We start from the raw sequence: 26,025 nt of genomic DNA on the forward strand, positions 1-26,025 counted from the left end.
CTACACACATAAACATCCCCAAATCACCCTCTCTCTCCCCCCCCCTCTCTCTCTCTCTGTCTTTGTCTTTCAACATGAATATACATTTGGACTTTGGACCAGGTCAGACGTAAACCCAAGGACAAGCAGAAACATTCTAAAAAGACGCCTGTGGGAATCAGACCCAAGTCGGGGTACAGAGAGAGAGACTGTGGAGACAATAAATGATCATTAAGTCATATTAGTGACAACTTTTCACTTCACTACCCTACACTATCACCCCCAACCACACACACACACACACACACACACACACACACACACTAGGCTTCCCTGTCTAGTTCATGCCCTATGGAAAGGACGGACCCTCTCCCCAAGTCAGGAGAGCCAAGGGGGGAGGCTTCTTCACCTTGTAGCCCAACTTAACTCACATTCCTCCTTCCCTTCGTTTGAAACACTTAAAGACACAAACACACCAAAACAGACAAGGAAGCTGTGACCTATAACCTCAAGAGACCATCCTGACCCCACAAGCTCACAGTCTGTTTCTCTCCAGGGACCAGGATGGTCTCACAAGGTTCCAGACTTTAGCAATAATGACAGCTCTGAGTCCCACTGCACTGTGAACTCTTCTGCCATGGATGACAAACAGTCACCAGCACAACCACACTGACATGCAGTGTAGGCCAATCATCAATACACCCCTTTCCAACAAATACACAGACAATACAAGCACACATACAACAGCAGCTAGAACTCTCAATTCTAACCAGGCATGAGCTAATTCACACACAGAGTCATCTTGAGTATTCAAATCCTTTGATTCTGGGTTTGATAGAAACACGTTCTGGAGGGTGAACCTAAAGACACTGTGATTGATGACTGTCCAGGATAAAATGTTTTGGGTTATCCATGAATGTTAAATGTAGATATATTTCTTACAGTTTTTCTTATTTTAATCTTGCTTTATCAATTATTTGTTTCATTTCATATTTGGGAGGAGGCACTGCCTCCCTTGGCTACTCGCACCACACGCCACTGAAAAGCCCTGTTATGGAAACATTAGCACCATTAGAAGAGTGAGATTATCACCAACTTCCTCAGAACAAATGAGCAGAGTATTAACATCATTCCATCCACCTGTTCTCTATGGATACCAACAACAGCATCAGAGGATCCAACACTGATACCAAAGCTTAGTGGGAGCAGATCCCCGTCATTACCACTTAAGAGGGCTCTAAAAACCTCTCCTCTCACCGGATTCTGATCAGGGACTGGACATGACGTGCTGCTCATCCAACAATTATGAGTGTGTGTGTGCATATGTGTGTGTGTGTGTGCATATATGTGCGTGTGTGTGTGTGTGCGCATATGTGTGTGCGTGCTGTGTGTGTGTGTATGTGTGTGTGTGTGTGCGTGCGTGTGTGCATGTGTGTGTGTGCGTGTATGTGCTGTGTGTGTGCGTGTGTGTGTGTATGCGTGTGTGCGTGTGTATGCGTGTGTGCGTGCGTGAGTGTGTGTATGTGTGTGTGCGTGTGCTGTGTGCGTGTGCATATGTGCGTGTATGTGTGTGTGCTGTGTGTGTGTGCGTGTGTGCATGTGTGTGTTCGTGTATGTGTGTGTGCTGTGTGTGTGTGCGTGCGTGAGTGTGTGTATGTGTGTGTGTGCGTATGTACCCATCACTATGAATATAGTTCAAGTGTAAGCAGCTCTTAGGTGTTTGAACAGTTGTGACAGATTGTATTGTATTTTGTATGACCCCTGTTTTCTAGGCCCAAGTAGATAATGGTGGTGAACTCAGCTTCAGTTAAGACACATGAATAATCAATGTCAATGTCAATACTCACATTTTCCAAGTCCAGGTCTGATCCAGCACTCTCCACCATGATCCACACTGTAGGAATAAGCAGAGGAATGATGAGGATGATACAATGAGACGTCATTTAGTTTTGGGCTTTATGTGTTTGTTAGTTACAGGTAGATTGCAGGATTATGTAAAAACTACCAGACCTATTTTCCCGTGGAAGGGTGACTGTAGCATGAGCCAAGGAAGAACCCATTCAATTAGAGAGAGCGGATCTGAATCACGGGGAGGATCCAAATTCATTGAAAAATCATTTTTCACTTTTGTTGACCATGCCAGAGAGACCAGACCAGCACCTACGGGTACTTTGCCATGTTTAATACATCCATGGCTGTTTATCCCTGTATTTTCTGCGGGTATTAGGACCAAAATAATCTAATCATGGCATGAAGGCAAAGATCAACTGCTTTGAATTAGCTAGTTATGCTCATAGCTAGCCAGATGACTGCTGTCGGTCCTGTCATATGTAGCTATCTAGGTAGCTGAAATCCATCAGAGAGCAGAGCTGAAGAGCACCTGTTGGACCAACCCCAGCTGATGCACCACCAGTATATTGTTGACATTTGTCTCCTCTAGGTTCTCTAATGCTACTGCACATGCTGACAACATGCATCATGGGTGGAGGTCTGCACTCTCAAAGTGCCCTTCTGGTTATAGGGTGATTTGTGTCTGTTCTGTCAAGAGACTCGTAGGCTGTGAAAGTTGAGACCATCTAGTTCAGAGAGGGGGGCTACATAAGAGACACTGGGTGATTTTCTTCCACTTGATTTAAAACTCTCTCCTTACTTGAGTTTCTCCAGTGTCCAGTGTGGATCCTCCAGTCCAGCAGAGAGCAGCTTCACTCCTGAGTCTCCTGGGTGATTGAAGCTCAGATCCAGCTCTCTCAGGTGGGCGGGGTTTGACCTCATAGCTGAGGCTAGAGAGACACAGCCTTCCTCTGTGACCATGCAGCCCGACAGACTGTAGAAACAGATCGATACAAACACATTACTACCCTCTGCTGGTGAAAAGAGAGAGTTGAAGGATTATATTCCATCTTCCTACAGAAAAATATTTGAACATTGGATCTGCCCTGGTTCACACATTGTCAGATTCTTGAATACAAAGTGATCTTTTTTTGTCAGTCAATATTTTTGATATGCTTTCTCTTCCTTGTAACCCATGCTAAATAAGAATGCTCTGAGACTCCAGGTTTATTATAGAAATGGAAAAGCCTGGTCTCTGTAGTACTGAGACATTCCAATCCAACCAATGAAACTCCTCATGAGAGTTCAGGTAGGTTTACACTGTAGCTTATCTGTAGTTACTGTAGTTTAGCTGTTTCTAGTGGGAACATTCAGCTGATCATCTGCTATGATTGTAACAGTTCATAATATCTCCCATCATGTCATTCATAAGAGTCTCATTCCAAAGATGAGAAACTCTGGTTTAAAAAGCTCTGGCAGCATTTCTCTGTTAGTCTGCATCCATTCAGTCTGTAGGGAGATTATGATGATGATGAAGATCACCAAACTGCTTCATTTGCAGTGAACACATGATGTATAAGGAGAGATGTCGTGTCTATGCAGTCCCCTGGAGCAGACAGGTTCAGAGGCAGGGTTCTGAAGGAGTGTGCTGTACAGCTGGGAGTCCAGCTCACCCAGCTATTCCAGCTGTTTTAAACACAGGCTTTGTCTCAGCAGCTTCCCACCATCATCCCCTCATGCCAAGACTATGAACGATGGACCCTGAATCAGACCCATGGATAATGGACAGTGGATCATGGATCATCTCAATCCAGCTCACCCAGAATCTCCAGCCTGTCCCTTTTCCCTTGACTACCCTGCAACCCATCACCCCCGACTACACACCCACACACACACACACACACACACACACACACACACACACCCACCCTCCCACACACACACACACTATAACCGATACTTAAACAATGTTACACAAACACAACAGTACTTTAACAATGTTATTATTATCAAGGGATAGGATAGGCTGTTTCTGAGCCAGGGAGAGCACATTTGGAGTTTGTGTGTTAAATAATTGTCTGTTCAAAGTTATCTTTAGAGTGCATTACACGAACGCCAGACTGGCAAAAATATACCCAGAGACTGATGACACCTGTAATCGGTGCAAGCAATCACCTGCTCATCACACACACACGTTCTGGTCCTGCCATGAGTTGACATGGTTGATTTCTGGCGCGAAATTTCCGGTACACTCAGTACTCGACACAGACCTCAGACCCGACCCACTCACTGCCATATTTGGGATCTCTACACACATAACACCCACTCTCTCATCAGCAAAGCAGCGAGTGCTGGCTCTCACCTCCTTGCTAGCTAGACGTCTCATCCTATTCAAATGGAAACACCCCCGCCCCCCCTCACACAGTAGCTGGTTGAAAGAGGTTCTTAATCACATAACGCTGGAGAAGATAAGAATCTCAATCACTAACTCCAAACTTTCATCTGACAAGACGTGGAAGCCCTTTATTGACTATTTGAACAATACTACTATCCCCCCAGATGACTAGATGCTGACCCCCCCCCCTCCTCTACCTCATCTACCCCCCTTCCCTTTTCTGTACTGTTTGGTTTTGTGAGTCTGTCTCGTCTTTATTTACAGTTTATCATTCATGTATTTACTACATCCCTGCTTTCAGTCTTGTTAAGTGCTTTGTCAGGGTTTGGATATGTGGGCAGGAAAGTGGGTGAGTAGGGTTTCGTGTTTTTGTCCTTTTGCTTAAAATCAATAAAAATAATTTTGAAAGAAAGACAAATAATTGCCAGTTTGTGCGTCCTTCGTGGCACACTCTATTATCAAGGGATATGATGTGATATGAGGCCAGTGGCATAATGTAGTTATGATGGGCCCAAGTGTGAGCTTATTATGATGGGCCCTATTAGTGCACACTACTTGAAGCACACACACACACTGTAGTCTATAAACATTTTAACAACAGTGTGCTGTTGAATTAGCTAGCCTACGTTGGCTATTGTACTGGCGAAGTGGAGGTCAGAAAGCTATCAGAACCATGCGCTCATGCAGTAACAAACAGAGGCTCAATCAAATCAAGTCAACTTTACATAACTATGGCTGGGAAGGTTTAGGCAAAAACAACAACACATCAGCAAGCAAGTTGCTACTGTAGAAAACTCGCCTAAATAGTTGAGCTGTGGATAAGAGCTAACGATAAGTTTACTATTGACATCGATAAACTTTCTGCACTCAGTTTAACCAAGGCTTGTTGCTGTCGGCTTCACACAACAGAGATGCCTTCATTAGCTGATCTTAGCTAATATTCTTAAAAACATCTGAAAAACATGTTGGCTACACAATGAAACCTCACTCCATGATAACAACCTGCAGGGGCACGGCCTACCCCAAATCCCCTTGAGAAACACTTATAGACTAACATTACTCACCTATTTGAATGGCATTCCACTATTCTTGCATTGAGCAAAATCGTAGACAATGTCCTTAATATTCAACTCTTGGACTCTTAATTAAGCCTACCATAATGTATATATAACGTTGTGAAATGTACAGTACATCTAACAATAGCCTAATGTTATTGTTTGGACTTAATGTCAATCAATTAAGGTTCATATTTTTGAATGTTTGTCACTCAATTGAGGTTCAAATAGTAAATGGACTGCACTAATATAGCGCTTTTCCACCTTAGCGGCACTCAAAGCGCTTTACCATGGCCTCTCATTCACCCATTCCCACACACACATTCACACACCAATGGCGGTAGCTGCCATGCAAGGTGCTAGTCTGCTCATTGGGAGCAATGTGGGGTTAGGTGTCTTGCTCAAGGACACTTCGACATGTGGACAGTCGGAGCTGGGATTCGAACCACTGACCCTTCGGTCATTGAACGACCCGCTCTACCAACTGAGCTACAGCCGCCCCGTCAACAGTTCACCTTTTGCGCCTAGTGAACCATACCGTCTTGTGTCTGATCAAATAGAGACTTAACATTGGACAAGAACATACAGTATTACCCAGCAATCATCATTGCACATCTGTGTATGACAAACATATGACACGTTTATTAATTGAATCGTTTTAAGTGTATTTGTTTATGTAGAATAAGCATATAATGTTGTTATTGAGTAAGACTTCTGCAGACTATTTTCTGGAGAAAAAAACATGAGGGGGGATGCCTTTTAGAGGGTATACATAGCAAATGACACTTTAGTGGTAACTCACCCGTTCTCCACCTAAAACCTGGTTGGAGGCCCTGCTCTCTCTACGGGCCCTCTCACCCCACAGGCCCCAGTGCAACCGCACTGCCTGCAGTCTATATTTACCCCCTGTGAGAGGCTGTTTCTGAGCCAGGGAGGGAACACGCTTGGGGTTTCTAACAGCACAGCTAATGCTCAGCCGATAGCACCAAGCTAAAGCAGAAACAAGCTTGGTTGAATAGACCATTTCCGTTGAATTTGCACTTCCCCATGTTGTCGCTAGCTAGCAGACAGTGAGAGGCTCTGAGCATCCTGGCCGCAAACAAAACCAGATGCAACCTACAAAACCAGATGACCAGTAGGCTACCCACAGTACCAGATGACCAGTAGACTACCCACAGTACCAGATGACCAGTAGGCTACCCACAGTACCGGATGACCAGTAGGCTACCCACAGTACCGGATGACCAGTAGGCTACCCACAGTACCAGATGACCCGTAAACTACCCACAGTACCGGATGACCAGTAGGCTACCCACAGTACCAGATGACCAGTAGGCTACCCACAGTACCGGATGACCAGTAGGCTACCCACAGTACCAGATGACCAGTAGGCTACCCACAGTACCGGATGACAGTTTTGAAGAGGCGAGCTCTAGACAGGATCTGAATCTGATAGTGAATGGAAACCTGACGCGAGGTTATGTTCCAACAAAGGTCCCCCCTCCATGTCGATAGTCAAACTTTAGCTATGGTATGTGGGAGGCTATAGGTTTGATAGGTTTCACAGTTTATGAAGAAATCAGAGTGATGGACTTCAAAATTCCTGCAAGGTCAGAGCGTATGAAAGTTTTGTCTTACTTGGGACTACATTCACGTGGTGGTTTTACACTGATATGGCTGATTTGTTATGATTTTTTAAAGTTTTAAACTTTAGACTGTTGCTGTAGCGCCACCTTCAGGTTTATTGACCTACAATGCAGGTTGAGGACTTTGGGTATAGTACTGGAGCTATGTGCAAAGTTTGGTGATTTTTTGTCCACGGGAAGTTAGACTTCAGTGGAAGATGGAGAATAATAATATTAGTAGTAATAATAATAATAATAATAATATAGGCAAATACAATAGGGTTCCGGCAACTACGCTGCCTGGCCCCTAATAAAGTTCAAAGTACAAATGTAGTTCTGTGGCTCAGGAGGTAGAGCAGATCATCCAATGACCGTAAGGTCGGCGGTTCAAATCCCGGCTCCTCCTGTCCACATGTCCAAGTGTCCTTGCGCAAGAACCCCAAATTGCTCCCAATGAGCAGGCTAGCATCTTGCAAGGCAGCTACTGCCATTGGTGTGTGGATGTGTGTATGAATGGTTTAATGAGAGGCCATTGTAAAGTGCTTTGGATATAAAGTGCTATATAAGTGCAGTCAATTTAACATTATTAACCCATTTAATGCAACGTAGGCTACCAATGATACTGCTCACATTTACAAAGGAAATGAGCAAAAGGGCAGCAGCCCCACCAGTTACACAACTATTTGATGAGCTGAATTAGCTACTAGCATATGTCCTACTCCTACCTGACGCAGTGGTAAGAATAAAACAGTTCACATACAGAGACGAGTCACATCTCCAATTGAATCCATTCCGCTTTCATTGCATGAGAACAGCCAAGTCTCTGAAAATCCATAGCAGGTTTTGCTCGTTACCCTGCTGCGGTTACCTTGCAGTGAGAGAAACACAGCAGGCAAACAGCTGAGTGATCGCCCAAGAGTGGTAGGAAAAATAAATGTAATTTGAGAGATTAGAAAAGTGGGGGGGTAAAGCCTATATTTTTAAATGTGAGGGGGATATGTTCCTGGGCTTTACGACTGCAGGTAGGCTACTTTTGGGGGTTTCAGTTGATCTTCTCTATGGAGGTTTGAGGCTGGCACGCACTTCCACACAGCACTGGGGCAACTTGGCTTTTTCCAAACAGCAGGTCCCAGACTGGGCTTGCGCTGAACTGTGAGTAGTGAACCGAGTTTGAACTCAGTTTCGCTTGCTGCTTTTTAACTGACTGTCAATGTCCACGCATACAGATCCAAACATACATCCACAGTATCAGATTCTCACGCTCCACTGGCTCAATCCCAATGTCCACACTCACAGACTCACAGATTTATTATCTTTCTATGTAAGTCGCTTCAGGCTCTTGACCCCTTCCCCAAAATCAGATCTGCACGAATCACGTAGGTGACCTATTTTGGATTCAAAACAGCAAATTTCACCGAAAAGTGACAATTGTGCATGTCTGGATAAGGAAGGAGCAGTCACTGTCCACATACTCTATGTCAACACCCTGACCTCCCGGATGGAGGAGAGCTCCTTGGAGCTGAATGTCTCCGAGACTAAAGAAGTGTTCTGCAGGGGGAGCCTCATACCTGACGCCCCAAATGTTCTTCCTCTAGCCCCGAACCTTTTTAGTCCCCCCAAAAACAAAAACACTAGGGAGAAAATAGACACCAAACAGTTCCTTAGAAAACACAAACCCCAACCTCACACATGAGGGCTGTAACAGCACAAACAGAGGAACAAGACGTGCACCAACAGAAAACACATGAACCACCGTCTCCACCTCACCACAGTATGGGCCCCCCTCCCCCACCCCGGGGTCAAGCCCGGCCAGAAAGCGCTCGGTCATCAGGGCAGGACTCTCCACTGCAAGACCCCTGTCCTTTTAGGGATGGGGGGCTTATACAGCACCCGCCACCTAAACCTCACACTGCTCCCCCCACCTAGAACCCCCTGCCACTGGTGGAACCCAACCCCCTGCAAGACCCCGACGTTCCTCGCCTTCACACATGCCTCATACAGAGCCCTCCCCCTCACCTGTCTGAGGTCACCAGGGTCATACAGAGCCCTCCCCATCACCGGTCTGAGGTCACCAGGGTCATACAGAGCCCTCCCCCTCACCTGTCTGAGGTCACCAGGGTCATACAGAGCGTGTGTGTATGTATGTGTATGTATATATATATATATATATGTTACGGTCAATGTGAGAAAACGGGGAATGTGAGCTTTTCCCGGTTAATGTGCACATTCCCCGACCTCGCGGGGAATGTAGGAGAAACATGTGCATTTCTCACATCTCCCGGGTAATGTGCACATTCCCCGACCTTGCGGGAGATGTGAGAAATTGGTTAGTATTTCTCACATGTGCACATTAACCGGGAAATGCTTACAATTCCCGACCTTGCGGTAAATCTAGGAAAGCGCAACCGTATGCAAAACCTCTGTGCAGCCGGGTGGTGGGAGAGGGCTTATGTGACGCCTCGGAGGATGTGCACCATAAGAAGGCCCCCACGGTAGTTGGGCTAACGTTACTGGCGCACACCTGGGAGAGATTTTTCATCTTTTCGTCCGTCTTTCGGCTAGCTAACGTGTAGGGTTCCTTTGGAGGTTCCCACCTTCCTGTTGTTGCAATGTTCCTTTTGCGTTTGTTAACTTGATCACCAGTGTAGGCCTATCCTCCTCATACTACTCACACTGTGTGCAGCATGGGCTATATTACTGTTCAAGGTCCCCACAGACTGTTATTACCTGTAGGGGAGGACCGGGACGAATGAAACACTTTTTGGTTTGATCAGATTTACACAGAAATTAATAAAGATGGAGATAAAAAATGTTGATGACAAACAACTTGTACATGTCCTTTATTAGTTGTAAGTTTCGTTCTGTGGTGTAACAGTTCAATTCAAGACGAATGAACAGAAGATGTGAATGTTTCTCTTGTCCCTGCCGTGCGGGGTGAGTAAACAGAGGAGTGGGACGAGTTAAACAGTGAGATTGTTTTGCTTATTGTGTTGCGTAGCCTCGCGGCTTGTAGGCTAATTATCTTAACTTTCAACACATGTATAGTTAGACCCAATTTAATGTTTCCATTAATGCAATTGATGCTATGTATTCAAAAACCATGGGCAAAATGTCAAGCGCCTCTCGTTCTAAGCGCACGAGCCCTCTCCCACCACCCGGCTGCGCAGAGGTTTTGCATACGGTTGGACTTTGCTAGATTTACCGCAAGGTCAGGAATTGTAAGCATTTCCTGGTTAATGTGCACAATCCCTGACCGTGCGGGAAATACTAACCAATTTCTCACATCTCCTTTGAGGTCGGGGAATGTGCACATTAACCGGGAAAAGCTCACATTCCCCGTTTTCTCACATTCACTGTAACATATATATTTCTTACGTTTTATTTTAATTTAATTTAGTTTAATTTAGTTTTATTTTGTTATTTTAATGTATATATCATATCTCTCCGGTTAATACTCCATTGGATTGCATTGGCAAATGTAACATTTTATGTAATGAATGTGTGTATGTATGTCATATGTATGTATATGTACATAATTGTGTATTATTATTCTGCTTTGGCAACAACGGTTTATTACCATTCATGCCAATAAAGCTTATTTGATTTGACAGACATGGGTAGAGAGAGTGAGTGAGTGAGTGAGTGAGTGAGTGAGTGAGTGAGTGAGTGAGTGAGTGAGTGAGTGAGTGAGTGAGTGAGTGAGTGACAGACATGGGTAGAGAGTGAGTGAGAGAGAGAGTGTGAGAGAGAGAGAGAGAGAGAGAGAGAGAGAGAGTGAGTGAGTGAGTGAGTGAGTGAGTGAGTGAGGGGGAGAGAGAGAGAGAGTGAGTGAGTGAGTGAGTGAGTGAGTGAGTGAGTGAGTGAGTGAGTGAGGGGGAGAGAGAGAGAGAGTGAGTGAGTGAGTGAGTGAGTGAGTGAGTGAGTGAGTGAGTGAGTGAGTGAGTGCTAGCCTTGACAAGAAATAACACACTGCCCCAATCTTCCATCTGCTTTCACCTTGGCCAGCCCATCTCAGCCCAGCCTAACCCAGTCCAGTCCAGCCTAACCCAGGCCAGCCTAACCCAGCCCAGTCCAGCCTAACCCAGTCCAGCCTAGCCTTAATGTATATTTAATGGACTATAACGTTTTTCTTCTTATATTAGACTAGGGTGCCTTGGGATTTTAAGTACGTATGAAGGGTGCCGTGACTGAAAGAAAGGTTTAGAAACGCTGGTATATATGGTGTGGCTCTTGGTGGTACCACAGTCATTGTTGTGTCTCTTAGTCTCTGACTGGTTGGCCACCCCTGCCCTAATGATTTGGGATCCTAGCAGCGCCCCTGTCTTGTTCCTAATCTACATTTGTATTTAGTCTTGATTGTGTCTTTGTTCCTTCAATAAAGGACCCACCCACCACCTACAGTCTGTATAATATATTATTATATTATACATATTATGTCTGTATGTATGCTTTGAGATGATAGTCCCTATTTTGTCAACTCTACTGTATGTACTGTAGTCCAAAGATAATTTCTCAAGTTGAATGTTGATGCTCAAAACATCCCTCTTCAAGGACAAAGATGTACAATTACTTAGACATTTAAATCCCATCATTTAACATGTGAATATGCTCAGGGATACAGACCTCAGTTTCTCCAGTTTGCAGTGTGGACTCCCCAGTCCAGCAGAGAGCAGCTTCACTCCTGAATCCTGCAGGTCATTGTTACTCAGGTCTAACTCTCTCAGGTGGGAGGAGTTTGAGCTGAGAGATGAGGCCAGCAGAGAACAGCATGTCCCTGTTAATCTGCATCCTCTCAGGCTGAGGAGACAAGGACAAGTATTAGCAAACATTTTCACCAGTAATCAGTGTATTGACAAAGCGTGTTTTCATTGGCAGGCAAAGCATTTTTTCTGACTAAAGGCGTGACTTCACTCTTCACTTCAGCCTTCTGACAAACACTGCTACACTAGTGGTGAAAAGGAGGCATGTCAGCTATATTGTCTTCCTCTCTCAGACTGAATTATAAACAGAGTGACTCATTCTGGAGCTAGGAGAGAGAGTGCTGCTGCATCTAATATGTTTTAGTCATGAGCAGGTTTTTAATTCCTCTAATGAATACTCAGCATCCATAGAAATGTATGTAAGGCCTTTCCTGATTGGCTGGACACTATGGACCTGAGTCAGCTTGGAGGGTGCTAAGGCTCTTTGGACAGGACATGTACATTTACCAACATGCTATAGCCTACTTACTACTTGATACTTCATCATGTACACCTGGGCATGTTTTACACATCTAGGCATGCTAAGGAGTCAACTTTTATACACTTTGTTTATTTGCACTCTTGTGTATTGGGATTTTGTGTATATTTTGTACCCAATTTACATTTGTATTTCATCTTGATTGTGTCTTTGTTCCTTCAATAAAGGACCCACCCACCACCTACAGTCTGTATATGTCTGTATGTATGCTTTGAGATGATAGTCCCTATTTTGTCAACTCTACTGTATGTACTGTAGTCCAAAGATAATTTCTCAACTTGAATGTTGATGCTCAAAACATCCCTCTTCAAGGACAGAGATGTACAATTACTTAGACATTTAAATCCCATCATTTAACATGTGAATATGCTCAGGGATACAGACCTCAGTTTCTCCAGTTTGCAGTGTGGACTCCCCAGTCCAGCAGAGAGCAGCTTCACTCCTGAATCCTGCAGGTCATTGTTACTCAGGTCTAACTCTCTCAGGTGGGAGGAGTTTGAGCTGAGAGATGAGGCCAGCAGAGAACAGCATGTCCCTGTTAATCTGCATCCTCTCAGGCTGAGGAGACAAGGACAAGTATTAGCAAACATCTTCACCAGTAATCAGTGTATTGACAAAGCGTGTTTTCATTGGCAGGCAAAACATTTTTTCTGACTAAAGGCGTAACTTCACTCTTCACTTCAGCCTTCTGACAAACACTGCTACACTAGTGGTGAAAAGGAGGCATGTCAGCTATATTGTCTTCCTCTCTCAGACTGAATTATAAACAGAGTGACTCATTCTGGAGCTAGGAGAGAGAGTGCTGCTGCATCTAATATGTTTTAGTCATGAGCAGGTTTTTAATTCCTCTAATGCAGGCATTCCCAAACTGTGAGGCGGGCCTCCCCCAGGGGGCCCCAAAGAAAGTCAGGGGAGGCGCGGAGGGAGGGTTAGAAAAAAAAGAAGGAAAAACATGTTATTTATTTTTTAAATGTCTATGGTTTTTATGAATGAAACCTGATTTTAAAGGTCAGAAGATTGAAATAAATAATGTGAGAGATACTATACTATTATACTAAATGTGTGGATAGTGCAGAGAGAGCCTCCCCCCGTAGGCATGAATATATTGTGCGAAAACTTCATAACGTTAACTAGCAGCAGGTGCCACCGAGCTAACTTAGCTGTGTAACGTTATGGGCTAGCTGACGCTGCCTTGCAAAATGGAGACATTTGGGGGGTTGGGGGGGCGTGGGTGTGTCACTGTTTTCAGAGGGGAGGCCCACATTGATGGAGTTTGGGAACCCATGCTCTAATGAATACTCAGCATCCAATCAGCGTCCTGATTGGATGGACACTATGGACCTGAGTCAGCTTGGAGGGTGCTAAGGCTCTTTGGACAGGACATGTACATTTACCAACATGCTATAGCCTACTTACTACTTGATACTTCATCATGTACACCTGGGCATGTTTTACACATCTAGGCATGCTAAGGAATAAACTTTTATACACTTTGTTTATTTGCACTCTTGTGTATTGGGATTGTGTGTATATTTTGTACCCAATTTACATTTGTATTTCATCTTGATTGTGTCTTTGTTCCTTCAATAAAGGACCCACCCACCACCTACAGTCTGTATATGTCTGTATGTATGCTTTGAGATGATAGTCCCTATATTGTCAACTCTACTGTATGTACTGTAGTCCAAAGATAATTTCTCAACTTGAATGTTGATGCTCAAAACATCCCTCTTCAAGGACAGAGATGTACAATTACTTAGACATTTAAATCCCATCATTTAACATGTGAATATGCTCAGGGATACAGACCTCAGTTTCTCCAGTTTGCAGTGTGGACTCCCCAGTCCAGCAGAGAGCAGCTTCACTCCTGAATCCTGCAGGTCATTGTTACTCAGGTCTAACTCTCTCAGGTGGGAGGGGTTTGAGCTGAGCGATGAGGCCACCACTTCATATGAGGCTTCGTTGAGGTCACATCCAGAGAGTCTGAAATTACAAAGTAAACATGTATGACTTTTTGTTCCTTAATGACATTCTTATCTTAATAATATGATTTGTATAATATACACGTTATATGTAGCGCCTAAGGCTTAATAAAGGGTACCCAGCTTTCAATAACTCGTAGGCTACCTCATCTCTGGCCAGTGACCTACTGTACAACATTCCTAGCCTTCAAACCAATACGCCAACCTCAAGAGGAGAAGCTTCTCAAACTTTTAATTTGATAGCCTACAGTATACAGCATGTTATATTTTGATACGGGGGAAATGAAAACATAGCTAAAATGACAGGTTTTAAGCTCACTGTTGATGAACAGGCCTAGAAGAAGATAGAACAGTCAGCTCTCAGCCCGCTGCATGCTGTAGGCTACATGGACCAATACAGAATATAGTCACTACTGATCACTTTTCAATCATGTGTAGGAGCCTAAATGAAATTAAAGTCCTATGTTGCAAAAAAGGGCATTTTTAACTTGTGGCCATCCACAATGATATGAATCGATAACTGACGCTGCTTCTAGGTGATGTATCCGTTGGTAGCATACGATTTAGAGAAATCAGGAGTAGGCTAGTTTGGGCTAGTTTGCTGCACCACTACAGAGGTGACTGCATTTGCACCTTTTCCAGAATAATAACGAGGAATGAGGGTAGGAAAAATACCTGTTTCCATGGCATTTGTGCTTTCAGAATAACGGATTCAGGTTCACACCTTATGGGCCTCTATACATAGATTACACTTGACCAGTATTTAGTCCTTGATCTTGAGGAGGGAGAAATAGTGTCGGTGTTTCCATGGCAGAGAGCTCCCGTTGTCAGAGCCATAGACAGAGCTGCCAGCCGTGTAGCGAGGGATTGTTGATGCATTGCGCACGGGTACTTTCTAACGTGTTACTCCTCACTGGATGTCTGTATGGTGCAATGTGAGGAGGTGGAAACATGCCAAGCGCTGAGGTAGCAGTTTTTAAAAGTTATAGGGGGGTCAGCGCCAGCTGGTTCTGACCAGTTAAAGACCGGAAATCTATTTTAGAAGATCAGAGAATCGATGGGAGTAAGAATGCCTCACTGACTAAAACTCATTACACATAACATATAGGGGAGACACACAGAGCTCAGTAAAGAGCATTCGTGCAGAGCGAGGTGCACGCGTGATCACACACAACAACAGAGCAGCAGAGCACGGAAGAACACGAGAGCACTGATAAACTACCACACAGCTCTCCCAGAGCACGGGAGAACACGAGAGCACTGAGAAACTACCACACAGCTCTCCCAGAGCACGGGAGAACACGAGAGCACTGAGAAACTACCACACAGCTCTCCCAGAGCACGGGAGAACAAGAGAGCACTGAGAAACTACCACACAGCTCTCCCAGAGCACGGGAGAACAAGAGAGCACTGAGAAACTACCACACAGCTCTCCCAGAGCACGGGAGAACACGAGAGCACTGAGAAACTACCACACAGCTCTCCCAGAGCACGGGAGAACACGAGAGCACTGAGAAACTACCACACAGCTCTCCCAGAGCACGGGAGAACACGAGAGCACTGAGAAACTACCACACAGCTCTCCCAGAGCACGGGAGAACACGAGAGCACTGAGAAACTACCACACAGCTCTCCCAGAGCACGGGAGAACACGAGAGCACTGAGAAACTACCACACAGCTCTCCCAGAGCACGGGAGAACACGAGAGCACTGAGAAACTACCACACAGCTCTCCCAGAGCACGGGAGAACACGAGAGCACTGAGAAACTACCACACAGCTCTCCCAGAGCACGGGAGAACACGAGAGCACTGAGAAACTACCACACAGCTCTCCCAGAGCACGGGAGAACACGAGAGCACTGAGAAACTACCACACAGCTCTCCCAGAGCACGGGAGAACACGAGAGCACTGAGAAACTACCATACAGCTCTCCCAGAGCACGGGAGAACACGAGAGCTGTGTAGGCAACTCCAAAAACCTTGGATGATAACAGAACTTAAATGAGCATTGTGTGGGGCTCATCAGTAGCTGGGATATATTTTGAGTCTGATACTTCTATATATTTGTTCTTTCCTCCCTCCTCTGACTAAAGGTAAATAACTGTGGGCCTGACAAGAGCGGGGCGAGGCATTCAGTGAATTCATTCATTCTAGTGGTAGAGTGTCCTCCCAGAGACTGAGAGGTTGTGGGTTCAATCCCCGGCCGGGTCATACCAAAGACTAAAAATGGGACCCATTGCCTCCCTGCTTGGCACTCGGCATCAAGGGTTGGAATTGGGGGGCTACATCACCAAATGATTCCCGAGCGCGGCACCGCTGCTGCTCACTGCTCTCCCGGGAGATGGGTCAAATGCGGAAAACAAATTTCACACACTCAGGTGTGTGACAATCAGTGGGACTTTATCTTTAATCTGTTGTCAGCGGGCTAGACGTGTTTTCCAGCTCTCCTGGTGGACGGCTTTAATGAGACACTGACCGATAGCATTCCTATATGATAGCATTCCTATATGATAGCATTCCTATATGATAGCATTCCTATATGATAGCATTCCTACATTCCTATATGATAGCATTCCTATATGACAGCATTCCTATATGATAGCATTCCTATATGATAGCATTCCTATATGAAAGCATTCCTATATGATAGCATTCCTATATGACATGAAGAGTTAAGGAGTTGCGTGAAGCAGACATAAATATTTCTAGCCGACGGCAAGAAAAGTACTCTGCCTAAAATATCATGCTGTAGAGCATAGGCAAGTACTCTTTATATGTATAGTAAATTGTGTTTGTAACTTAATTGTGGCTCATTCAGTCATACATTTAGAATAGTAGTAAATATTGTAGATGGATGAGGGACAAAGTAGTGAAGATGAGATCATTTCAATGGGGTTTTAGTAACACAGGGAACTGTTTTAGTAAGGGGTTTTAGTAACACAGGGAACTGTTTTAGTAAGGGGTAAGGGGTTTAAGTAACACAGGGAACTGTTTTAGTAAGGGGTAAGGGGTTTTAGTAACACAGTGAACTGTTTTAGTAAGGGGTTTTAGTAATACAGGGACTTGTTTTAGTAAGGGGTAAGGGGTTTTAGTAACACAGGGACTTGTTTTAGTAAGGGGTAAGGGGTTTTAGTAACACAGGGACTTGTTTTAGTAAGGGGTAAGAGGTTTTAGTAACACAGGGAACTGTTTTAGTAAGGGGTAAGGGGTTTTAGTAACACAGGGAACTGTGTTAGTAAGGGGTAAGGGGTTTTAGTAACACAGTGAACTGTTTTAGTAAGGGGTAAGGGGTTTTAGTTACACAGGGAACTGTTTTAGTAAGGGGTAAGGGGTTTTAGTAACACAGGGAACTGTTTTAGTAAGGGGTAAGGGGTTTAGCAACACAGGGAACTGTTTTAGTAAGGGGTAAGGGGTTTTAGTAACACAGGGAACTGTTTTAGTAAGGGGTAAGGGGTTTTAGTAACACAGGGACTTGTTTTAGTAAGGGGTAAGGGGTTTTAGTAACACAGGGACTTGTTTTAGTAAGGGGTAAGGGGTTTTAGTAACACAGGTAACTGTTTTAGTAAGGGGTAAGGGGTTTTAGTAACACAGGGACTTGTTTTAGTAAGGGGTAAGGGGTTTTAGTAACACAGGGAACTGTTTTAGTAAGGGGTAAGGGGTTTTAGTAACACAGTGAACTGTTTTAGTAAGGGGTAATGGGTTTAAGTAACACAGGGAACTGTTTTAGTAAGGGGTAAGGGGTTTAAGTAACACAGGGAACTGTTTTAGTAAGGGGTAAGGGGTTTAAGTAACACAGGGAACTGTTTTAGTAATGGGTAAGGGGTTTTAGTAACACAGGGACTTGTTTTGGTAAGGGGTAAGGGGTTTAGTAACACAGGGAACTGTTTTAGTAAGGGGTAAGGGGTTTTAGTAACACAGGGACTTGTTTTAGTAAGGGGTAAGGGGTTTTAGTAACACATGGAACTGTTTTAGTAAGGGGTAATGGGTTTAAGTAACACAGGGAACTGTTTTAGTAAGGGGTAAGGGGTTTAAGTAACACAGGGAACTGTTTTAGTAAGGGGTTTTAGTAACACAGGGAACTGTTTTAGTAAGGGGTAAGGGGGTTTAGTAACACAAGGAACTGTTTTAGTAAGGGGTAAGGGGTTTTAGTAACACAGGGACTTGTTTTAGTAAGGGGTTTTAGTAACACAGGGAACTGTTTTAGTAAGGGGTAAGGGGTTTTAGTAACAGGGAATAGTAACACATTTCTGGTTAGAGTGCACATACAGAGACAAGGAGGGCAGCTTTGAATTGCCCATTAGGCAGCTTTGTCCATTAGGACAATTCAAAGGACAGATCAGGGACCAATTCAAAGTGTTTAGCACCTTACTCAGCACTGTGCATTCTGTATATTGTATTTTATATTCATTTGTATCAGATTTTTTGTATTATTGTATTTTGTATCTATAATTGTATTTTTGTGTTTATAGTTTTATATCATGTTTTGTTTGGAGGGCTCCCTTCCAGAAGATACCTCTGGGTTAATGGGACAGACAAGGTTAAATAGATTGATCAAATTGTATAGAAAGATAAATACTTACATAGCCTTTCTGCAGACCTGCACAGCTGGGATCAGTCTCCTCCGCCCCTCCTGTGATGTGTTGTATTTGTTCAGGTCAAGCTCATCCAGAACCCCCTCTGACATCTGCAGCATGTAGGCCAGGGCTGAGCACTGTATTGGAGTCAGTTCGGTTGATGTCTTCTTCTGCATGTAAGCTTGGATGTTCTGCTGAACTGAATGGTCATTCATCTCCATCAAGCAGTGGAGGAGATTGATGCACCTCTCTGGGGAGATGTTCTCCTCCTCATCCCCCCTGTTCTTGAGGAATCTGCTTGTTTCCTGGATGCTCTCTGGACTCCTCTCAATCTGAGGCAGCAGGCCTCGTAAGAGTCTCTGATTGGACACCAGAGAGAGGCCGTGGAGGAAGCGGACAAAAAGGTCCAGGTGTCCATTCTCACTCTGCAAAGCTTTGTGTACCGCCCCCCTCAGCAGCTCATTCAGAGACAGTTCATCCGGAGGCTCCTCACTCCTCCACGGATCAGCATCAAGGAAGGGCTCCAGTGCCTCCATGTTCTTGGTTGCGTAACAATGGTAAATGTAGACAGCTGAGAAAAACTCCTGAATGCTCAGATGCACAAAGCAGTAGACTGCCCTCTGAAAAAGCACTGACTCTTCTTTGAAGATTGCTGTGCAAACCCCTGAGAACACTGCTGCCTCTTGGACATCGAGGCCACACTCTTTCAGGTCTTCTTCATAGAACATGAGGTTGCCCTTCTCCAGATTGTCAAACGCCAGCTTTGCAAGCTTCAGGAGAACTTCCCTGTCGGCCCTCAAGAGCTCCTCCTGGTCGGTCTTGATTTCCCCTGGATACTTCTGGTTCTTCAGCTTAGTCTGAATGAGCAGGAAGTGTGTGTACATCTCAGTCAAGGTCTTGGGCATCTCTCCCTGCTTCTCTGTACTCAGCATGTGCTCAAGGACTGTGGAAGAAATCCAAGAGAAGACTGGTATGTGGCACATGATGTAGAGGCTCCTTGATGTCTTGATGTGTGAGATGATTCTTCTGGCCAGGTTCTCATCACTGATTCTCTTCATGAAGTACTCCTCCTTCTGTGCGTCATTGAACCCTCGTACCTCTGTCACCCGGTCAACACACTCAGAAGGGATCTGATTGGCTGCTGCAGGTCGGGAGGTTATCCAGAGGAGAGCAGAGGGGAGCAGATTCCCCTGGATGAGGTTGGTCAGCAGCACATCCACTGAGGTTGACTCTGTGACATGACAGCAGGTCTGGTTCTTTCTGAAGTCTAGGGGCAGTCGGCTCTCATCCAGACCATCAAAGATGAACGTGGCTTTAGAGACAGCAAGTTGCTCTGCATCTTCCATGTGTTCTGGGTGGAAAACATTCAGTAGTTGGAGTAAACTGTACCGGACATGTCTAATCAAATTCAGCTCCCGGAAAGGAAGCACAAACATGACTTCCACATCTTGATTTGCCTTTCCTTCAGCCCAGTCTAAGATTGACTTCTGCACACAGACGGTTTTTCCTATACCAGGGACGCCCACAGTCAGCACAGTTCTGATGGGTCTCTCTTGACCAGGCAGGGGTGTGATGGGTCTCTCTTGACCAGGCAGGGGTGTGATGGGTCTCTCTTGACCAGGCATGGGTGTGATGGGTCTCTCTTGGCCAGGCAGGGGTTTGAAGATGTCATTGTAGTTGATGGGTGTGTCACTGGTGATTTGTTTCCTGGATGCTCTCTCAAGTTGCCAAACCTCATGTTCATTATTAACCCCTTGACTCTGTCCCTCTGTGATGTAGAGCTCAGTGTAGATGCTGTTGAGGAGGGTTGCATTCCCTGTTTTTATGATTCCCTCAATCACATGTTCAAACCGCCTCTTCAAAGTGGCTTTATGATCCTCTACGGCCCTTTGGAGACCTCTAACAACTAAGGAGAGACAGGAAGTACAAGAAATTAGATTGACAGGAATACAAACATTCATAGCAAATATGACTACAAATATGACTACAGGCTTGATTTCTGATATGATTTCTTTTCTATAGTCTACCTTCAGGAATTTGGTAGTCCTCTCTTCTGCTTACAAGGGTTATTGGTTATGATAATTATATATGTATTTTCTTATTTTCTTGGTGTCTCATTATGTGACTGTAACCTAGGACAAGTGATGTTGATTTTGTGTATTTTCCTGTTGTCCTTTTCTCCAGTCTAGGTATTGAATCTCTTGTGTGTTGAACAAATGTCAGTAATGTATATGTGACAAGGATGTCCTCCTGTGGGCAGCATGATTTATCCAGTTCCCAGCTACACAGCTGTCTAGAATTGTGATCACTGGCCGCACCCATGGGTGCAGCCTGCTTAGCCTATTAAGGCCTTCTACTGACTTTTGCTCTAGTTTGTAACTCGCCCTGATGAAGGCCCCATGGCCAAAACATGTTGGCTGTTTTATTTTATTCTGTTCTAAGATGAACTAGCCGATAATTAAAGCTTTTTAATCAAGGAGAGTGCCTTGGACCTTTTTGATGAATGCATGGCAAAGCTCTACAGATGGTGAGAGGATCTAAATCATGTTAGAGAGCAGATTACCAAGTGAATCTCTTACTTGTTTCATCACCTCTCTGAACGTACTGCTCTCTGGGTGGCTGCAGTACAGGTGGTGTTCTGGGTCTCTCTGTACACTGGGGGCAGGCGTGGTCTGCTGATGGACCAGGTGGTGTTCTGGGTCTCTCTCTACACTGGGGGCAGGCGTGGTCTGCTGATGGACCAGGTGGTGTTCTGGGTCTCTCTCTACACTGGGGGCAGGCGTGGTCTGCTGATGGACCAGGTGGTGTTCTGGGTCTCTCTCTACACTGGGGGCAGGCGTTGTCTGCTGATGGACCAGGTGGTGTTCTGGGTCTCTCTCTACACTGGGGGCAGGCGTGGTCTGCTGATGGACCAGGTGGTGTTCTGGGTCTCTCTCTACACTGGGGGCAGGCGTGGTCTGCTGATGGACCAGGTGGTGTTCTGGGTCTCTCTCTACACTGGGGGCAGGCGTGGTCTGCTGATGGACCAGGCTGCTGCCAGTAGGAAGTGATGCAGGCTCTGCAGAACCTGTGTCCACAGGAGGTGAAGACTGGGTCCCTCAGCATCTGCTCCCACACAGCACACCTGGACTGATCCTCAGTCAGGGCTGCCCTGCTCCCCTCACTGCAGGGACAGAGGAACCATGTGTGTTAAGAGATGTTTCATACAGTAGGAACACCAGGGTAAGAGGGTGCTGGCGGGTTTTTGGGATGTAAAAAAGATTTAAGACTGTCTCTATCAAGGACCAAATAGTGGTGTGTGTGTGTGTGTGTGTGTGTGTGTGTGTGTGTGTGTGTGTGTGTGTGTGTGTGTGTGTGTGTGTGTGTGTGTGTGTGCGCGTGTGTGTGCGCGTGGATGTAGGACTAGAATTTAGAAGTCAGATTTAGCTTTAAGAGAGAGACACACACATGGAATGAATGACTGAATGAATGGAAATGAATGAATGAAAATGTTTATATGGAGTCACACAGGGATAGATTTCAAGACATACAGAGAGAGAAAGATGAAGAGAAAGAGAGAGGGAAGGACTCACACATAGAGAGAGAGAGAGAGAGAGAGAGAGAGAGAGAGAGAGAGAGAGAGAGAGATAGATAGATAGATAGATAGATAGATAGATAGATAGATAGATAGATAGATAGATAGATAGATCCGTAAATAGATAGATATACAGATAGACAGACAGACAGACAGATACTGTAGACAGATATAGATCCGTAAATATAGATAGACAGATATATAGATAGATCCGTATATAAAAAGATATAGAGATAGACACAGACAGACAGAGACAGAGATAGATAGATAGATAGATAACATTATACATTATAAGCTGCTATACTCTTTCTCTGAAAGGGATTGGTTGCACCCTAGATCTGTCACACTTCATTTTTATGATAAACATGACTCAAGAGTTTGATGTAAATCTTCCTGTTAACTTCACTTTAGTGAATAACTAACATGTCACCTTTATTAAATAACATCAGTGGTTCATATTCACCTTTTCTCATCGAGGGTCTTTCCATCACTGAAGTTGATAGGACGATTCATAGACCAGTCACTCTTCATGGACACACAGCTGGGTCCAGGTGAGGCTGGTCTCTGCTGTTTGATCCTGTCAAAGACACAGAGACATCACCAGAGTATTATCAGCTGGAACTGCGGTGATTGTTGGAGTGAAAATGTAAATCAATATGAACCATGAAAAAGACGCCCATATGAAAGTAACTTCACCCCATACAAGCCTACACATGATGACATCAGCCCACACATGATTAAATGAACAAAACGGTCACTTGCAATCTACAAAGTAGCAGGAGGCAAAAGCTGCTCATCTGGACAAGGACACATGCAACATGGATGGATACATAGATAGATAGATAGATAGATAGATAGATAGATAGATAGATAGATAGATAGATAGATAGATAGATAGATAGATAGATAGATAGATAGATAGATCAGTAACTAGACAAGACAGACTATAGTGGCTTCTTTCCTTACTTGTCCCACTGTCCCAGCAAGGCAAGGTGTTATTGACGCACACTCTAGGCATTATTGCAGAAGTACCAATGTCCATAATCCAGGGTAAAATTTCAACAAAAAATTTGATTCATTTTCCTTTACATTTAAAAAAACATTCCCGCATCAACTTAGTAGGCAAAAAATAAAGCAACAAACAATAGTAGCTTAATCAATCCTTCAGCAATCATTGTCTAGGTGAGTGGTCAAAAGACTACCTTACCCAGGCTTGCTAGGACTCTGCTCTGCCATGCTCTGCTCCTCACTGATTGGATAATAGCTCTATCAACAGGTGATCAGTATTTCAATCATTCTACTTCCATACTTCCATTACCAACCAAAAGGGGAGCCCTTGCTCCAGGTAAGTATATTCAACTTCTTTTACAGGTTTCAAGGTAAGTGATATTCATAAATCATAATTAAATATTTTAATATGTTTCTTTTGTTCAGGTTAAACTCCAAATGAAACATAAGTCAATTGTGGCTCCTACACAGACAGGCAGACAGACAGATACGTTTTGCTAGCTCACTTCACAGTCTTAGCTACCGTTAGCTGCTTTTAGCCATCTGGCTATTATCTAGCGTTACAAGAGCTCTGGTCCAGCCCACGTGAATATCTCTGATAACGTTACTGTTATTATATAACATTATTATTTAACATATTGTTATTGCACCTGCTTTTGGTAATGTCCTGTGGCAGTAACCTGCACAGCGCACTCAATTCAACCATAATAATGGACCCTTCCTTGGCATTTAACAGCACTGCAAGGTTTCTGGAGTGAGAGCCTAAGCTACCAGAAGTGTTGTGAGTGCTGCTGTGTTGTATTTAAGCAGCGTTACGTTGGTTAGAAGTCAGAGGGTTTCTCCTGCTTATTCTCTCTCACTCAAACTACATTCAATATGCTGTAGGTCTACCGCTAATGATGTCATTGGTGCCGTTTTATTATTATAAATCACTTTCATAATTTCCCCCTTTGTCTTGTAGCTCGATCACTACATTTCCAGTACTGGGAGGGGTCGGACACAATCTTTCTTGCCCACGCTTCAGGACTCTGGAGGTGTGTAGGTCCAGGTTGCAGCCAATGTCACCTAATGATATTATTAATATTTTAGAACCTCCCCTTTTGATAAGTATGTCTTCATTTTATGTCATGTTGTATCTGGGTCAATACAGATGTAAACCTGCAGTACCAATAAAGTTTTACAGTATGTAATGTATTTATTCTTGAAAACATAGCCTACTTCTCACAATAGCATCATCTTCCTTTGATCAAACACCTGTGTACTGAATAACTTGTCCAGAGGCCTTGTATTGTAGCATTGTGCATATAGGGGCTATTGTGTTATTATATGACTTGATGTTTGTGATGTTTGTATGACTTGTGAATGAAGTGAGGAAAATAGCTGTATTTTCAGAGAAATGTTGGTTTAATCTGATCCTGTTAGCTATTTCTAAACTATGATGATTGACTTCTGAGTATGGCTGTCGGCTGGAGTTTTCTGTAAGAAACGGTGTCTCTCTTCCATAGACTTATGAGATGTCATTTTTAGGGCTGGTACATTCTGTGCCAAACAGCAATTGTTGTGGTTAGCGCCGAGGCGGTGTAGCTTATCTTGACCTTGCAGGGCCAGAAGCCACATGAGACCAGACCAGACCAGACCAGACCAGACCAGACCAGACCAGACCAGACCAGACCAGACCAGACCAGACCAGACCAGTCTGATCGGGGAAGAAGGGGGGTGGAACGCCCCCGAACCATAAGAACCGTGCTCGAGCTCAGATGCTTTGATTTGAGTCCAGACAGCATACAGACAGGTCAGCTGTACATTAGACTAGGTGCCATCGTCTTTTGTATGTTAAACTTTCTGTAATAAACAGCTTTTGATTGTCGCTCAAATCCCGTGTTGGACAGATTCATTTGGAATACACCTGAAAAGGGACACTGGACTGTGTGGTATTTTCTGAGATTGGGGACCGTCTTTGATTGTAATCAAAACACAATGCAGAGCTTAATAAGGTCAATAATGATAAAAGACAACGAAAGTCAACAGAAGTCCCCCACCCTACCCCTGACCCCTGCCTCTACCTGGACCCAGGCACATTCACACACACACAGACATACACCAGTCCTGGGCTCAGATCCCCTTCCCCTCACCCTAACCCGGGTCCGTATCCTTTTCCTACCCCATCCCTACCCCAACCCCTGCCTCTACCTGGACCCAGGCACATTCACGCACACACAGACATACATGTCTCTCCTATGATGTTTTTAGCCTTTCTTACTCTGAAAATGTAATTTAATGTTATTTATTGCTTTATAAATGTTCTTAGCCGGTAGACAAACATACTCCAGGAGCTTGCTCGATCGCTTTGTTGAGAGGGGTCAGGGAAGAATTTTTACAGCTCACTTATCTGGCCTCCGGGTGATTACTGTTTTTTTGCTTCCCTCTGGAATATGTAGGGGTGGGTCGTATGCCCACCTCCCTTGTTCTCTGTAAAGCACATTGTGTTGCCTCTGGGTATGAAATGCGCCATACAAATAAAGCTTTGATTGATTGATTGATTGAAGTCAATTACATTTCACTGGTGGGTTAAGATATTAAGTCAGTCAATCAGTCAAAGTTACTTAATCAGGACAAAACTGAGGTACTTGTCATTGGAGTAGAGGCAGAGACAGAGAAACTGACCACTAAAGTCACTGGCACTCAGCCCTAAGCACCAAGCTAAGAACCTGGGTGTCATTTTAGACTCTAATTTATGCTTTGTCCCACATCCGAAATGTGACCA

General features: G+C 44.4%; 1 protein-coding gene across 1 annotated transcript in view; it reads right to left on the minus strand.

Moving 5' to 3' along the window:
- LOC311325251 (NACHT, LRR and PYD domains-containing protein 3-like) overlaps positions 1-23,489 on the minus strand; it is a gene marked incomplete at both ends in the record, with an annotated part of 35,205 nt that extends 11,716 nt beyond the window's left edge. Inside the window, 8 exons of the mRNA XM_084457919.1 lie at positions 1,827-1,873; positions 2,630-2,803; positions 11,508-11,681; positions 12,507-12,680; positions 13,932-14,105; positions 18,686-20,585; positions 21,706-21,842; positions 23,461-23,489. Coding sequence (XP_084314045.1) covers positions 1,827-1,873; positions 2,630-2,803; positions 11,508-11,681; positions 12,507-12,680; positions 13,932-14,105; positions 18,686-20,585; positions 21,706-21,842; positions 23,461-23,489 — 2,809 coding nt within the window. The remainder of the gene's footprint in view (positions 1-1,826; positions 1,874-2,629; positions 2,804-11,507; positions 11,682-12,506; positions 12,681-13,931; positions 14,106-18,685; positions 20,586-21,705; positions 21,843-23,460) is intronic.
- Positions 23,490-26,025: the final 2,536 nt, after the last annotated feature.

This window comes from Borostomias antarcticus (assembly GCF_949987555.1).
Source record: "Borostomias antarcticus genome assembly, chromosome: 24".
In the NCBI taxonomy this organism is placed as follows: domain Eukaryota; kingdom Metazoa; phylum Chordata; class Actinopteri; order Stomiiformes; family Stomiidae; genus Borostomias; species Borostomias antarcticus.